This window comes from Branchiostoma floridae, chromosome 8 (genome assembly GCF_000003815.2).
Source record: "Branchiostoma floridae strain S238N-H82 chromosome 8, Bfl_VNyyK, whole genome shotgun sequence".
NCBI lineage: Eukaryota > Metazoa > Chordata > Leptocardii > Amphioxiformes > Branchiostomatidae > Branchiostoma > Branchiostoma floridae.
In genome coordinates this window covers 16,932,685-16,949,281 of record NC_049986.1, presented here as the reverse complement: position 1 = coordinate 16,949,281, position 16,597 = coordinate 16,932,685, and the positions used below count along the sequence as shown (strand labels likewise).

General features: G+C 41.4%; 1 protein-coding gene across 5 annotated transcripts; it reads left to right on the top strand.

Annotated features, from left to right (window-relative positions):
• Positions 1 to 241: 241 nt before the first annotated feature.
• Positions 242 to 15,728, top strand: LOC118420819. 5 transcript variants are annotated; one of them, XM_035827839.1, is made up of 4 exons: positions 242 to 300; positions 9,881 to 11,235; positions 12,160 to 12,219; positions 14,200 to 15,728. In XM_035827839.1, the coding sequence occupies exons 2-4, from the start codon at positions 10,817 to 10,819 to the stop codon at positions 14,582 to 14,584; spliced, it is 864 nt and encodes a 287-aa protein (XP_035683732.1). In that variant the 5' UTR covers positions 242 to 300; positions 9,881 to 10,816; the 3' UTR covers positions 14,585 to 15,728. The 5 variants fall into 5 exon arrangements, with proteins under 5 accessions (XP_035683732.1, XP_035683728.1, XP_035683729.1 ...); XM_035827835.1 differs by lacking the exon at positions 242 to 300 and adding an exon at positions 4,285 to 4,567; XM_035827836.1 differs by lacking the exon at positions 242 to 300 and adding an exon at positions 6,949 to 7,203.
• The last annotated feature ends 869 nt before the right edge of the window (positions 15,729 to 16,597 follow it).

Sequence of the window (16,597 nt, the reverse complement as noted above, 5' to 3'; positions counted from 1 at the left end):
GTGCAATATTGATTAGACCAGTCCATTCTGAATGTCCAAAATGTTTAAGATCATTTTACACTTTGCACATATTGCAGTATGCTGGTAACAAATCCAATAGTATACATTTGTTGGTTTGCACTTCCAAAACAAGGGTATATTGTATTGTTAGCAATGCCTCAAAGTAATATTCTGGAACAAAGCCATAAGCAACCCCACCCCCACCCCCGAAATCAAAATAGTATGAGCCACTTCCTCACAGAGGTGTGTGAAGGACACCTTCATTCGACCTTCCACATAACAGCTTTTATCTTCCAGAAGGTGAGTGGTCGTTTCTTGTTTCCTTATACCCTTCTTATACACATTTGAAGATATTTACAACGGGCAATGTACATGTATGTAACATTTGTAGTAACAGCGACAAGAAGTACTTCGTCTATACTTTGTATGACTGTGGGGTTAGTGAGTACGGAGTAACGTAACCGTTATAATTACCTGTGTTTAAAATGAAAGAAATTCTCTCATATATACATACAAACGTTATACACACATTCTTGGTTTCTTATATCTTAAACTCATTATGTATTGTTATATGTTGCTTATATATTAATAAGTTGGTGACTGTATTATGAAAGTGACTTAAGTTATCGGTATCATAAATTACAAAGGCACTAATGTCATTGTATTTGGCACACTTTTCGTCGGCACGTTCACGACAAAACACATCAAACATATACGTGAAACGCTTACTGCACAATACGTAATCTAACATTAACCACCTGTACAAATATGCCTTTATCCGCCTTAGATTACCAACATTACAACTGTTTAACATGACTATTTGCCCAGCTTTTGATAACGGCAGTATTGCTTACTGTATAACAAACTTTCAGAGAGATAAGGAGACCAAAATGACTTAATTTACTTTTCAACGATGTGTTTGTAAAAAAATTGAGTTCAAAACCTCTTAATCACATACCTCTGGGGTCGTGGAAAAAAATTGACCTATCTTTGTAAAAACACGACCTGCTGTCCTATTCAATTATTCATACCGTCGGTAGTAAAATTCTATTGACTAAACACGTTCGTTTTTGTCCAACAATACACCGGATGACAGCGACATAATGCCACCTTTTCTTAACCTTTTGTGCCAATAATCCGGCGGAACTATCACAATTAGGTAACTCACATATCAGGGAACGTGAAAATATTTGTACAGCCACGTAATTCATACTAAGTTATGGTCGCGTTTATATCCTTGTTTGGCAATCATTGCTTAAATGTGTATACAATGCAGTTGTTGGTGTTTTTTAAATCCCTTTTCACCAGTGATATAGCAAATTTAGAAGTGTGAAATATATAGCTTTGTACTGGGTACAGTGGCTTGCGAATTGTGTAACAAGGCGATTTTTTTAGACAGTTAACACAACTACTATACTACAAGTTCTACTAATCATTAGTAACATACCTTTCAAAAAGTAAAAACGATAGATCTTTCACACATTGTGAAGCTGTCATGAGCAGCCTCTGGTTACGTGCAAAACACAAATAAAGAAAATGGCAGGTTTAATCCGGTCAAGGGCATTTAATCAAATACTTGTCCAAACTGCTTTAGAAAGTGTCACCGATGACAGTGATAACGATCTCAAGGCTAGGGCAATGTTTGACCCATTTATCAATGCCATGTAAACTTTCCTGAAACGTCAACACGGTCACGAAGGGTACATGGATATTGATACTTTATTAGATGAATCTGTTGTAATTACGCCCCTATTGCATGATGAAATACGTCTATAGCACGGTTGCGATGGTTATTATTTGACAATGCTGATATTCAGAAAGCAAAGAAGTGACATTTTATTCTACAATTCATAACACAACCTCTATATTATGTAGAAAATGTCAAGTTCTTACTTTAATGACGTAAAACAAGCTATTCTATTGTGCAAGCGGCTTTCCTTTTCATGGTAAAGTGAAGTGTCAACCGCCAGTTTTGCAACCGCCATTTTGTCATTGAACTTCAAGCAATCCTGTTGCGAAATATCCTCAATCGTTCGGTGTTTTTACACCATCTCACTCCACTGATTTTTGGAGAACTAGCTCTCCTCTCCACAAGTATGCATTTATCGGGTCATTTATAAGAGGTTCAAAAGGGGGCTCGAAGTCATAGATTTGTTACATCCACTTCACAAGGTTGAAGTGTGAAATTTTGAAGTACAACCATGCCCGTAGCCAGGATTTTGGTTGGGGGGGTTCTTTTTAGCACTTGTGGGACCATCGAGCGGCGCAGGCGCGAGACTCACGCCGAAGGCGTGAGCTGCCTAGGGGGGTCCGGGGGCATGCTCCCCCGTGAAAATTTGAAATCTAGACCCTCTGAAACTCTATTTCCTGCATTTTGGCGGGCAAAATTTGTTGGACAAGTATAATGGAATTACTATTGAAATACACAAGGCTTTCGGCGTAAGTCTTCATATTTTCACCATGCCCTACACCAAAGGCGCGAGGCGTCGCAATGGAGGTCCGAGGAAATTTTGAAATCTGGACCCTTCGAAAAGCTATTTCCCGCATTTTGAGGGACAAATTTTGTTGCCAGACTAAGCTAAATTCAATGACATTTCTCTAAGAGAAAAATTCTTTTGAGGTCGACGGCCCCCCTCCCAACATATTTTCACCATGCCTAGCACCGGAGGCATTTGCTGTCGCAAGGGAAACCCGGGAAATCTTTAATCTGGACCCTCTGAAACGCCATTTCTTGTATTTTCAGGAGCAAATGTAGCAAATTCAGCTAAGCTCAGTGAATCTTTCTATTAACCAGAAAGGTTTTTGAGGGCGACGCACCCACCACATCACGGGGCCTGTTCACTATGTCCGGTCCGCAAGCCGTCGCAAGGGAGGTCCGGGAAATTTTGAAATCTGGACCCTCGCAAACGCCATCTCCTGCACTTTCTGGGGCAAATTTTGCTGATATACTTACTAAGATTGAATAAAATGTCTATCAGTGAAAAATGCAAATCAGTCATGCCTTTGAAAAAAAAATTGTGGACATGAAAAAGTGGACCTTCATGCGTGAAAAAGTGGACCTTTTGAGCTTGTGGGGGGGTTCTTCCGAACCCCCCGAACCCCCCCTGGCTACGGGCATGACAACACAACATATTTCTAACGATGCTGTGTGCCAGTAAACTTAACGCAGAGGTCATGCACCCTGAGATTGAGGCAGATTTAGAATGATGAGCGTATAGACAAAGTTTTGTTCTTAACGTCCGTCCTCACACCAAGCTTGTGATCAACGGCCATACTGCGGCTGGGGAATTGTAAGGTGAGTCAAGTCGTGTAAATAAAATTGGACGGGCTGAGGTGAAACAATTTTTATTTGGGGTAATTTTTCTGACATCAGACCAAATCAGTCTTGCAATCCTTTCTTCGGATAGGGTTTTGATTTTACATACATTATAGATTTTGCATTATTATATGAATAAGAAATACATTAAGCGGAGTCGTTCTGGCTGCCTGATCTATTTATGGAAAGGATTATTCTCGCCTAAGATAATACTGTTGATTACAGGGCCTGATATATCCCCAAATACCCCCAATACGTAATTATCACTGATAGAAATTAGCATGTGCTGAATGGTCATGTCAGGTTGAGACACAAAATATCTATTTACCCTTGGGACTTCGATTTAGTGAAAAACGTTTCACGATTTCACGTTTTACAAGGCAATAAAGCAATTGTTGCAGATCCAATAAAAGTGTATTGGTTGGGTTGTATGGTATAGTGTATTGGTATGACAGTATAATATATTGGCAATGTTCGGATCTTATATTTATATCTCATTGACTCTGACAGCCTTTGATGCATGGACATTAGAACTTCGTGGATTACAGTGTAATAGCAGACACGCACTCAAGCAACGATATGCATGAGCAATGCCTGTCATTATATCGGTGTGTTCTGTACTAAAGGTTCGACAATCGGTGTTTTTTATTCAAGTTTTATGACATTCAGACCCATGGGCATAGTAAAGACGGAATACTGGGCTTCACGTAGTCTCCACGCAGATCCTACGGTGCAATAAGATAGTATCAAAGCTAGCCAAGGAGTATAGCCGGCCAAAGGGAGTCAAACGGGCACCTCTCAGTAGGGTAACACTCCTAGGCCGGCTTCACTCCACTGCCAGCTTTTGATACTATCTTATGCTACCGTAGGATCTGCTTGGAGATTAGTATAACGTTATATAGGTATCACGATTCATTGGAAGACAGGAGTCCGTCGCATTGTCGACAAGACATGCGCACCATTAGCCACGCCCATAGTAATTATGTGGTCTATTTACATAATGATTATGACTGACCCGTGTTATTATCTTTTGTTGCGCAAGTCTCTGTGGGTTGGCAAGACGCTTTGAAGTCAGCACGGCCACCAGTCGCCACCAAGGCGAGCTGGACATACGAGCTTTCTGTGAAGATATCTTTTGATCGTTTCCCTAAATCCAAGGATTTTGCCAGAACTCAAATCTTGCATTACTAGGACGCAAGGCTGCTTGAAGTTAGAAAGGTATTTTGCGCCGGTCTTTGGAATCAAGCGAAGGTGAGTTGTTTTCATTTATGTATTGTTTGTGATTTATGCAAACAACAGGTGTATCGCGTAGACAAATACACTTGTAAGATAGAGGCTGCATGACACATGTCGCGAGGAAGAAACTAAAGGTAAGATAAAGGTAAGGTACTAAAGGTAAGGTGGGTAACATTGATATTGTCTAGATTGTCTACTGCTCATGGCCAAATTGTAGAGTTGTAAATGATTCTTCATTCATAGATTCATGAAAGCTATTGGTAGATTTGATTTAGTGAACAAACATGTTGTGTTGTGTTGTGTTGGCTTCTAAGTTCGTTTTACGTAACGATCTGAAAGCTGCACTTGTCTTTAAAAGTCCCAGGCTACATATCAGTAATAGGACATCGTGTGGTTAACGTTGGTACGTACATGTACGTTATGTGTAACAAACGCCACTGTATGAGGCAAGGAGATGAGCCTAATATCTCGGCGTCTTGCTGGTAGAGGCTTAGTAGGGAGTTCACAGAGGGTGGTGTTAGCAACTGAATGGGACCGGCACTTTGAAGATCTTGTCTGGTGTGTCCTGGTCTCCTTTCCGAATATTGGGTCGGACAGGTGAATGATGTTCCGGTAAATACTTTTAGTAGATGGCCCCACGGGGTCAGCTGGACATTCATTGGTCGGTTAACTCCGATGGGAAATTACTCCCTCTATTTTTATTAATCCCAAAGGAGTCCGGTGTCTGGTCCTTTATTTTCAGGGTATGGCGTAATTATAACTAATAAATTGTCAGGATTGGTCAAGATATCATCGCTATCTAAAAATAACTTTTTTTTTTTAGATTAGACAACAATACACAAGCATAATAGTATCTCTGTAATACTTAAGGGGATCATATTTCAATGTGTTAAGAAGATTCTCCATAAGATCTAGTCCATCCCAGAAGATCTAGTCCATCCCAATATGTGTCTCCCTTTGTCCTGAATGTAGAGCGGGAAGTTTTGTCTTGACGCGGTGCATTTTTACGTAGCCTTAAAGATGCGCCATTTCTTTAATGCGAAGCTCTAGACATAGCAACCGTATCAAAAAAGGTGCATAAGAAGGCGTTCTGTACCTAAGCTTGAAATTTAGACCCTGATATGTTTCTTAAGTCGTGTCTTGCCGATAATTATTTAAGGGTACACATTGCCTTAACTGTCAAAGAAGGTCACAGAAAAGCTCCACACACGGACACCCATCACTAACCGTACACATACAGGTACAGGTTAGAGGAATGCGTCTTCAAAACACCACTGCTCTATTGCGGAGCTGAGGTCGCTGTGGTGCTTTGTTGAAATGTTGTTCCTGAGGGTTCGAGGCATTCTTCATTTGTTCCACGGTGTCTAGAGAAGCAGCCTACCGTGATGTTATTGCTGCGGTAGGGTGTGTGTTGTGTGTGATTTGAGACAGAGACTAGCCAACGTCCCACGGGAAAAACATACATATTATATGTGCACACATATTCATACTAAATCAAGTATAATGATTATTAAGTGGTGTGAGGAGAGCCAGAATCTTTAATTTTGTCTCTAGTTGGGCTGGGTTGGATTTAAGATTATCTTATCTATGTTATTCTTCCATCACATTTTCCTTAGTCATACATTTAATTACCTGCATACGGATTACTCTATCTCGGTAGAGGATCTACCGCGTCCTTTTACCATGAAAAGAGAAATAATTGTTTGATGAAGTGAAAGATGAATCTTTTCTCTTGAACCATTTGCGAACATTTAAAACAACTTACCCGTCTGTGATAAACAATGGAACGGAAAATAACACGAGAAAAATCTGTTTAAACTCCATCGAGTATTATAAAACATGCAATTAAATTTTTCCTGGTGGACGATCTCTTTCTAGCTGTCTTAATCCTGTTTTGAATAGACATTTCGTCTGCCTATTCTGGTTGGAATCTGGAAGAACGTGCAGCTTTGCATGTAGATTATCTCACGGTTACGGTTATTTTAACATAAATGTATACGTACATTTCCAGCTCATTCCGTAGGCACATGTGATTTCCTACAAAATGACCTAGATTAAATATTGAAAAAGTTTATACACGGAGCTTGTAGGTCAAAAAGCATCTACAGGTAACCTCCAAGATCCATCTCTCTAATTCTCAGCATCAAAACGGGGCATAACAAAACAGTTTCTTGTGCCAGAGCTATGCTAGCACGAAATCTAACATAACCTTTCAACCGGAAGTTGGTAGAAATCCCAGAACTTTTCACAATAAACAGTGTCAGCGTTACCACGTTCAGAATGTTTCTTTTCTGCTTTGTACACTTCTAGTTTAATTGTGTTTGGCTTTTACCACTCAGTAGCCAGTTAGCAGGTAGCGTGCATGCGGTTACCAGAGATTCCATGCCCTTGGCCGTGTAAAAGCCATTACTCAGGGCAAAAAAATCTAATTGGACTCGAGTTGCCCATTTTCTGGTATGTAAACCCTGTTCTGAAAGCAGGCCTTTTAACATGGCAGTAAACAAAGGACGATCGCATGTCTTGTGCCGAGGTCACCGTGTAAGAAAACAAGCCTGCCAAGGAGATGTCACTGTTACCTGGCGACGGCACAGGTGTGGTACGGTAGTGAGCGCACACCTGGTCTGGGACAGGGACGCTTCTCCGAGTCACAGGTGAGTAAGTTGGTATGCTATCATTGGGAGAGGGAAGATACCGATATCAGTTATCCACTATCTGTGTTGTACACCTAGTGCGGGACTCAGGCAACCATGTGATTCGTATTTTTCCGTATTATGGAAACTGAACAGGTTTGAGGATCGAAGCTTGTTACTCCTTACGCCTTGTTTGTACGTGCAGGTGGTGCTACTAATTAAAGAAACGTACAATATCCGGCAAAGAGGTACTTTTGAGTTTTGTCAGAGGATATGTTTTAAAAAGTTTCATCGTATGTGAACTTGTTGCAGAGTCTGGTATGATAACTTTCAAGCACCAGGGATGGCTTTAGAAAGTACATTACATTCATTTACATGCAAAAAAAGTAGAGAAACTAGCGTACACTTAAACTAACAGCCTGGATAATCGATGGAATGTGCATCACTGACTCACATCGTTAACTCATTTATATCCAGAAGTTGCAAAGAATTGGTACTTTCATATATTTAGCAATACCTAACACCGATGCGTTTATTCTTCATTAATGGCGATCCCTATGATAACTTTGACTGTCGGTCGGGTGATTTTTGAGTGGCGTTTGACAGTGTTAAACATAAGCAAGAAATCATTATGATTATTTCAACACTCTTTACTGACTATTGTTGATCTTTTTACATCAAATGTTTAGCCCAATACTGTCTATGCTAGGAATGTCCTCGGTGTGACTAGAATTCAATTTTGCAGAAGAAGAATTTTCTTCTGTAAATAGTTTCATCTGGTTGGTGAATGACTGGAATGGTTTTCGTGCTGTCGCATAATAGTTAAAGTTTACTACAAGCATCTTTATGGTTTAACTAGAAGTTTTTATCAAATACTGTAGAAGCAGGATAGCTTCAAAACATATGCAGTGAGATGAAGTTAAGTTAAGTCGTTCAGTGTTATACATAACCAGCTACTGCCGTGTCGCGTGCCTACGATGATGGTGTGTCACGCCGAAGGTCGGCTATACCTCCTATATAAATTTAGAAGTTAATACATAAGAAAACATGTTGATATCCGTGGAGGGATCAACCTCTATATTATTCCTTTTACTGATCCCTGAACGCGACTGGATGTCGCCCTAGGCTATCAAGCTCTTAGCGCCCACCTGCCGTTTCATGGCAACTCATACACATTAGCTGAGCGGTCTTTAAAATGTTGATAACGGCGAAACACTCTTAGAGTGGGCGAAGAAAAGTGCAAATATATTGATAGGAGTTAGTCGATGGTACATTTATACAACTTGCTGGTCTCTAAGTTATACTGGGAAGGTGCTCTAATTGTGGGGAAATGGGATTACGTCTTATGCTACTAATATTTGATGAAGGGAATACAGTAAACTTTGTTTAGTCACTGGTGAGCAGTTGGACAATCATACAATCACTATGTAACTCAGCACCCTCTTGATACATACAGGCTTATGTCTTTTGTAGTATTCGAAGCGTGGGTCTTTCTTTGGTACGTATTTGACAGCTATATTCATGTGTATCCTTTTATTTTAAGCGCACTATAAAAAGGTCTGTTTGGTATGAATGAGAAGATCCCTGTAACGTAAGTATCATTTGTTTTGCATGTGTGTCCACCCGTACAGTTTATGGTTACTTGGGTAAACAATGTCTGCAATAGATACTCTTGTCGACAAATAGAGAGAAAGATCAGGTCTTATTTGTATATCTGAGTAACTGCCACTTAAATGTTAGTAATAAATAGTAATGATGAATCATTTTGTATTACATACCGTATGACGTATATGTTCAGTGACATTTACAGCTGAAATATGAAATACGTCAAGCTTGGTGATACCAATCGAATAGAAGAGGCACTTGTGTATTCACTAGAGGAGATTTTTCGTTGCAAGAAAGGGGAACCTGTGTCTAGTGGATGTAGCCTTTTCCTTGGATTTAGTATCAGTGTTAGGGATTGAAGTTGGGGTGGAGGTGAGTAGGCTATAAAGTATTCGGAAGTTGTATACAGGCACCTTTCATATTTATACCTATTTTCTGTTCCTTTCAGTCAACTAACGTTTATGGCATTAAGATTACAATTGATAGCAAAGCCAAGAGATTCACAAAGAAAAATAACCTCGAAATTTGAATCCAGAACTGTCACCCCATTTTATCAGTTCCTACACTGATAAAATGTTCTTACACGACAAAAGTCACTACTAGTAGTAATATTGAATGACTTTGCCTTCTTGAGTTATGCTACTCCTACCATACCCTTGATGGTTCAGGTGTAAATACATACTAACCTGCGGGCGTAACAGGCACAGTCGCCCGCGTAGCTTATCCCGAAAGAGGTGGACATACTTAAAGTTAAGCCTGGCGATCTGTAGGCAAATACGCATGAACGTTTGTTGACAGCCAAACAATTGACAGTGTTGTTCTTTTACATCGACTTGCTTACTGCTCCTCGATGCTTATCTTAGAGTGACCCTGAAAATCCCCAGCGTGACCTGGAAGATCCTAATCTCCGTAATTACTTTTAGTTCTTTCGTTATAGAGTTCAGGTCGGGCGTTAGTGTTGTCTCCGTGGTTCTGAGAGCAGGTATGCCTCCCGTGCCCTACTACTAAGGTTCGTCGCACCTGCAACTGTTTCTACTGTAAGCCACACCGCCACTGTTTCCTTCCTAACTGCCACTGTTTCCTTTCTGCCCAGGCGGGTCCGGTTTCCCGGCACGGTGCAGACTATCGCGGGGACAATGCCGCGGACGTAAACAGCACACGAGTTCGGGACAGATCAGCGGGTCGGCGGACAAAGCTCGGCCCAGTTTGATGTCGGCCTGGGACCGCGGAGACAAAGGACGTTAGGCGATTCGTGTCAACAGTTTGCTACTACTCCCCAAGTTTGGTACACATTCGGGGAGGAACATGGCGTAAACATGGTGGGAATGAGGGTTGCTACGGAGCCTATGCTGCCTTGGTGTAGGCATTAGCCTAAGGGGGCATTCATGCGGCTGGCCTGTCCCTCACATGGACATGTTGACACTTGTGGTAAGTGCGAGAGTATCTATGTACTTTGCGTCGCTCTAGGGCGACTGACCGTTGTGTTAATAGTTTGCTGATCGGTGATTCAGTAGGATTTAAACACCTTGCGGCGACCGACTCAGGGGCAAGTGAGCATAGCACGGTTGTAATGTAAACAGGTGGGCGCTAGGTGGGTACGTCTGCAGCGATATGTGTGTGTGTGGTTTATGTAATTTTACCACGCCTGCCACTTAAGATATGCCTGCCGAAATCAGTGATGCGAACAGGTGGTAAACTGGTGCTTAGGTAGTCAACGTCCAAATCAGGTCACCGTTTCATGTGACTGTATCACGTTTTGGAGAAGATGGCTCTTTTAGACAAGACGGGGTCTTCTCTCTTTGTCTGTGAGTGAAATTCGTTAAGACCCTTCTTCGATGTTTATTTGCGTCTTCGCGACTGGCCGATTGTTCTGCACACAAGCTACACAGATTTGATGGACAGGTAATTAACTACTCTCTCTCTCTGTATCTCTCTCACCTAGCTACGTATACAACCAAGATGTCGACTCGATAATTTACTGGACAGCACGGATTGTTAGACGCTGCAGACGCTGAGGTTATATACGACCATGGCTGCAGGATCTGTCGATGAAAGTCCTCCGGTCGTCACCAAACCGCCCCGGGACATCTGCGAAAGCGAACTCCTTCGGTACTCCGACAATGACTGCTGTTTCTGTACGAAGGGTTGTCAGAGAGACAAAGTGTTGTCGGGTTGGAGTAGACCCAGTAGTCGCACCAACGAAATCGAACTGGAGAAGAAGGGAAGAAGGTGCACTGATAACAAAAAACGTGTGAGACAGCAGAGAAGGAATTCTAACGAGCCGCGGGAGGACGACTTCGCGTTCAGACATTACTACGACACGAGACGGTACATAGAGGAGTACAGGTACTACCATACACGGGAAAATGTGGGGAAGGAACAGAAGAGCGTGGTGTTCGGAGTGCACGTGGAGGATCCGTACTTCCCGAAACTCAGGACCAGCGTCAGGTAAGTCTCATGTGTGATATGTACAATCTAACATCAAGTTTTATGTAGGCTATAGACTGAAAAAATGGACTGAATAACGGTACATTGTGGCAGTGACTGATAGGAAAAAGTAGAATGTTTTGCTTCTAAACTAGATTATTTTCCCTCGTAATAAGTTATGTCTGGCACCATTATGTCAGAATGTTTCGTGCAGTTTAAAAATGTCCCTTGTCTCGGCACCAGCAAGTACTGCTCTACATTTAGTAATATGATTATTTCGTTCATTCACCTCCGGAAGAAGCAGGACCTTAATCTTATTTGTGAGATAATGTGGTGAAATGGTTGCATTCATCAACAGTTGATTTGATTTGGAGCGTGGGAAGTTTCAGTTGCTGCTTCGCCTCCCAGAACGCTTAATGTATAAAGCAACTCTTAACGTGTGAAACAAAAATACAACTTTATTCGGCACACTGAATAATATCATTTGTTTGCAAATTGAGAATTTAGTATAATGTATCATGGAAAATATTGACAAAAATGGGTCTAATTCTCTTCATTGAAGAAAATTGCTTTGTTACTGTTATCTAGCAAAATACCAAAGGTTACGGCATATCATTAAATTGACATCGTTTTGGTAGAAACAGAAGAACTTCGAAGAAGTATCACTGGGTGGGGGCAATTCTTCTATGCTTCATATCACATCTCCGACTTAATGGAACCTTGACTGTTAAACACATGATTTTCTGATACGCCTTTTGCTGTTACTAAAGCTATAATGTAACACACTTTTAAATTTTTCACTAATAACTACTGAATTTTATCCAATTCCGCATGCGACCATTCAAAAGTTAAAAACTTATCTCTATCAACTGTACTTGCCGCCTTGGAAGTCTTGCATGTGTGCATTTCATTAACTCTGCAAAACTTGCGTTGCTTTTCTTTCAGCCAATTGTTCTTCGATTTTAGCGAATTGACGTCGTGGTTGCCAAGTTACCGCAGGGCTAGGTGAGGTTCTAATGACGTCATGTAGGGTGCAGGGCAAACTCCAGGTGACGGGTCTGAGGTGGCTGCGCTAACACCACCGCTGGTGGATAAACTCTCCTATGTCTACTGAACAGGCTTGCCCAACGAGAATTGTATATAGTCCTGTCGGTACACTGTTTAAACGCCAAATGGGAGGATTATTGATCTCTCAAACAAACCGTAATGTGCGGTAGCTCTCCCTGATTTTGTCGGTACAACACAAACATCCTGGCACTTAATTTTCAATTAATTTTTAGTCTAACACAAACAAGATGTTCTTTCATGATTGGCACAATGTTTGTACCTGTAGGATAAATATAGACTGTCATGTTGGGCAAGTCATTTTTCACTGTAGGATAGTGTTTAATGCATCTTTTCAGAACACCTGTCTCGCTAGATCAGATACACATGCTATATATGTGCAGCAGAACTGTCCATTTTTTTTTTCAAACAAAAACAAAAAAAAATTGATTATGGTGCACGGGAATAGAGATGCACAGTTTTAATCAGGAGAAATCACAAAATTGGTGAGCTTGTTTGAATCATGAAATGCCTTCTCGTGCTTGAGGACATGTACACCTTGAGAAAACCCTACAGCACTTATCGAAAAGAGTAGGGGTCTTTCCCGGTGTGAGTGGATCAAATGAACTTGAACATGCAACTCTTACGCAATACAAACAAACAAACCTACATTGCGCATTGTTGTGAGACAGCTATTCTGAAAGATGTATGTAATGTCTACATATATATACCTTATGGTGACGTCTGTCTCGGGTCTAAGGTATCGTACATCTGTTTCAGACGTATCTTCGAAAGGATGCACGTGGATAGCTCAGCGCAAAGGCTGCCGATAAACGCAAATCACGGAGACAACAGGTATTTCTTTCAACATTTGTTATCGTGTTATTGACCATTTCTTGTTGCCATATGCTATTTTTGCTCACATTCACCACTAGTGCCGATAAGATATACTATAAAAGGGGAGTGGTGGTTTCATGTTTTCCGTTTTCCGCATGAACTCCCCACAGCGAACTTTAAACCACCGCTTACTCTTAAACAGTTACTGTATGTCTTGTCATAAACATTACTTATTCTAAGAAAATGGCGTCATGTATTATTGGCTTTTTTTAAATTTTCACATGTATGCTCTCCCTGGTTTTAATACAAGATGCACTGATACAAATTTACAATTCGAGATATGTAGATAAAGACCAGTGCGGACAACCGAACACAGAAACGTCTTCAAATATCTTTAAGTTAACACGTCGTTGCCATGGCAGCGGTACTTCAGGCCTCTAATCATGATGGTTTAACAACAGATCACGTTACATGGAAAACAAGGCCATAATGTCACGGTCAGCGTCAGTTACACTAACGGTCCCCACCGGTTAAATGGTCTCGTCTAGGATTACTAGATGGACAATGGGAGTCCCATAGACTTGCTGTTTGTCAATATTTTCAATGGATACAACTTTGTCTTCATCTTCAATAGCACAAAGTACACATAACCACTCTCACTCTCGCCCAGAGTGATGTATTATTGCCTTCGACTACAAGCGAGGCCATTATTATGAGATTTATAGCTCTTCGTAAAAGGACCAAAAAATCATACTCGTTATGGAATTTAACTGCACGAATACGATTAAACAGACAAATTAACTCTGAATAAAATAGACTATAAGTTCACCGTAAATTCCTGCTGGAAGGCTGATTGGGCGTGACTTTTTCTGAGACATTAGATTTGGATAGTGTCAGAGTACAATTCGCCTCGTCACCAATAAGTAAGAGGTAACACATCATGTGTTGAAATTGGGTTCACACCATAACAATGTGTGTGATTCATATTTTTCTTTCAGTGTACAGAAGTTATTTTATTAATTGATATCAGAGAACATCTTTATCAACAAAGCACCAAACCTATCACGACACTAACATATTGTTTGATGTTCCCGCCCCACACAGTATCGTAGACAGAGGAGAGAGCTGTGTGGACGACTCTACAGACGACGAGACGGTGCGGCTCCCCATCTCACCCGGCGACAAGAAGAGCCCGGACATCAACCTGGCCCCCGTGCGGGCCGACCTCAACCTGCCACGCATCCTGCCCTGCAAGACCGGCCAGTCCGACGACGAGGAGAACTCCAGCAACAAATCAAACAGGAGAACGAACAGGAAGGCTAAGGAAACGACGTACCACCAGAACCTACCGAGGTTAGGGAGCCTCCCCATCCCGGTATGTGTCACACACAGGCGCAGCGGTAAGGCGAAAGCCGCAGAAGGCGCACTTCGGGGCAATCTGACGCTAACAAGCACAGTACCAGTAGTGGTGACGCCGTGTCTTCAGTGAACAGCTACAAAAGCGGAAATTCGTCAAATTCTGTGGGACAATCTTCCCACTTGTCAGTAGGAAATAACTGGCTCCCCGATGGAAATCCCACCGTGGTTCACGGCAATTCCGCGCTTGAGCTAGATATGGCCTCCAAGGACCCAGAAACTGCCTCGACTTACAGTCAAAGAGAGAGGGCGTCTTGGGAAAAGAGATCTTCTTTGGAACATCGTCAGAGACCGATAGAAAGATCGAAGACATTCACGGATGCGTCCCTTTACACAAAGGGCACCATCAAGATAAGTTATAGGGAGGAGCCTTCCTATAAAGTGTGGAAAGACTTCACAGAATCCACGGCTTACCGAGACTATCTTGCCAAACTTTACAACCTGAACTCTAACAGAATGAAACTGAAGACTGCCGGAGAAGCGACGGACGTGAAGAAACAATTCCGGCTGTGTTCGGAGAACAATAAGCCCAAGACGAGAGCGGACAGAAGAATCTGCTGCGCTCGCTGTGAGGAGAAGAAGAACAGTCCCGACCAGGGCATGGCGAAACCGAGGGTTAGACCGAGGGTGCAGCTGGTCCTACAGTCTGGCTCTAAGAGTGACATCACCTCCATGCCTCCCCTGGTGAGACTGAACACCATGGTGCGGGGTTATCCTTACAGAACTGCCGAGCAGCATAAACATTACATGTCACAACTCACCGCGACACAACAGAAAAGCACCTGAGCTACAGAAAATAACACAACAATGGGTAACTAAAAACAAGAGTTTTTTTAGACATGGGCACAAGACTACAAGTGCTTAAAGTAATTTATGGATATGAGTAGTATGGGAAGAACCAGCCTTTCTGTTCAAACGGCAACCTACATTGATAAAACAGACTGAAACATTATTTTGGCCTTCTGTAAACTAATAGGTTTTGCTCAGGTATGTACGTCCTCTGGCGAAAATTACCTGAATTGCAAACGACCTGGTTGTCGAGGGCTGCAGCGGCCTTCGTTTCCCACAGTATTGAATGAAGATAACAATAAACAGGGTAGTCAAGTATGCAAAGCAATGTGTACGTAAAAGCAATGTGTACATTTGGCAGCACAACATGTACACATTGTACGTCCTTTGCCAGTGACACTATGACAAAGGAATAAGAGAAAACACGAGTCTGTTCGTGCCTTCATTGCTTTTGATGACGGCTATGTCTTACCATTATAAATATGAATGATAAGAATATTATTGAATACAGAATAGGTCATCATGACTTTTATCGTTTAGTATTACATGCTATGAACTAACCTTAACCCTATTCAGACGGGGAGGGTGGGGGGGGGTGGGCTTTTGAGGCCTGCGCCAACTTCGATGTCCTATAACGCCAGAACGCCTTACGCTAAAGCCACCAAATTTAGTGAGTTTTCCTAAAATATTGTTGGCAACAATTTCAAGAAGTTTGACAACTTTTCCATATTTTCTTGTTGCCATGGCAACCGTTTGTTGACAGGCTGTTTTGCCAAAAATCACTATTTTTGGTTCTAACAATGTATTTTTCACATTCATTTGCTATATTACTGCTATTTTGTTACATAAATAAAATCTTATATTATTTAGCATATCTTTCATAATTACGTCATCAGCCCAAAATCCAAGATGGCGGACCGTATGGCCAGATCAATAATAACAAGCTAATTATCCCTTAAAATTTGTAACTACCTGGTATTTTTTCATCAAAAACCATCTAAATGAATGAATTGAGTCTATTTCCATTGCCCTTTGTGATTTTTTGTTGCAAAAAAAGTATTTTTAAAAATTCAAGGTGGTGGATATAATATGGCGGAGCCCAACTGGTATCTTAGATGTGCATGACGTCATTTTATGACGTCATCTTGACATCATTGATGTTGCTATTGGCAACGCAAGTCGTAATAAATATTATTATTCTGTTATCTGCACCTGTTGTTACATTTTTGTAGAATAACTTGAAGTTTTCTGAGAATAGCCTTTTTTCATGGGTCCGGCCAATATAATCAAATTGATG

Coding starts and splice junctions, on each gene's coding strand:
- LOC118420819 (XM_035827839.1), top strand. CDS start 10,817: ATGGCTGCAGGATCTGTCGATGAAAGTCCTCCGGTCGTCACCAAACCG. Junction 11,236..12,159: donor AAACTCAGGACCAGCGTCAG/GTAAGTCTCATG, acceptor CTTTTCTTTCAG/CCAATTGTTCTTCGATTTTA. Junction 12,220..14,199: donor CCAAGTTACCGCAGGGCTAG/GTGAGGTTCTAA, acceptor CGCCCCACACAG/TATCGTAGACAGAGGAGAGA.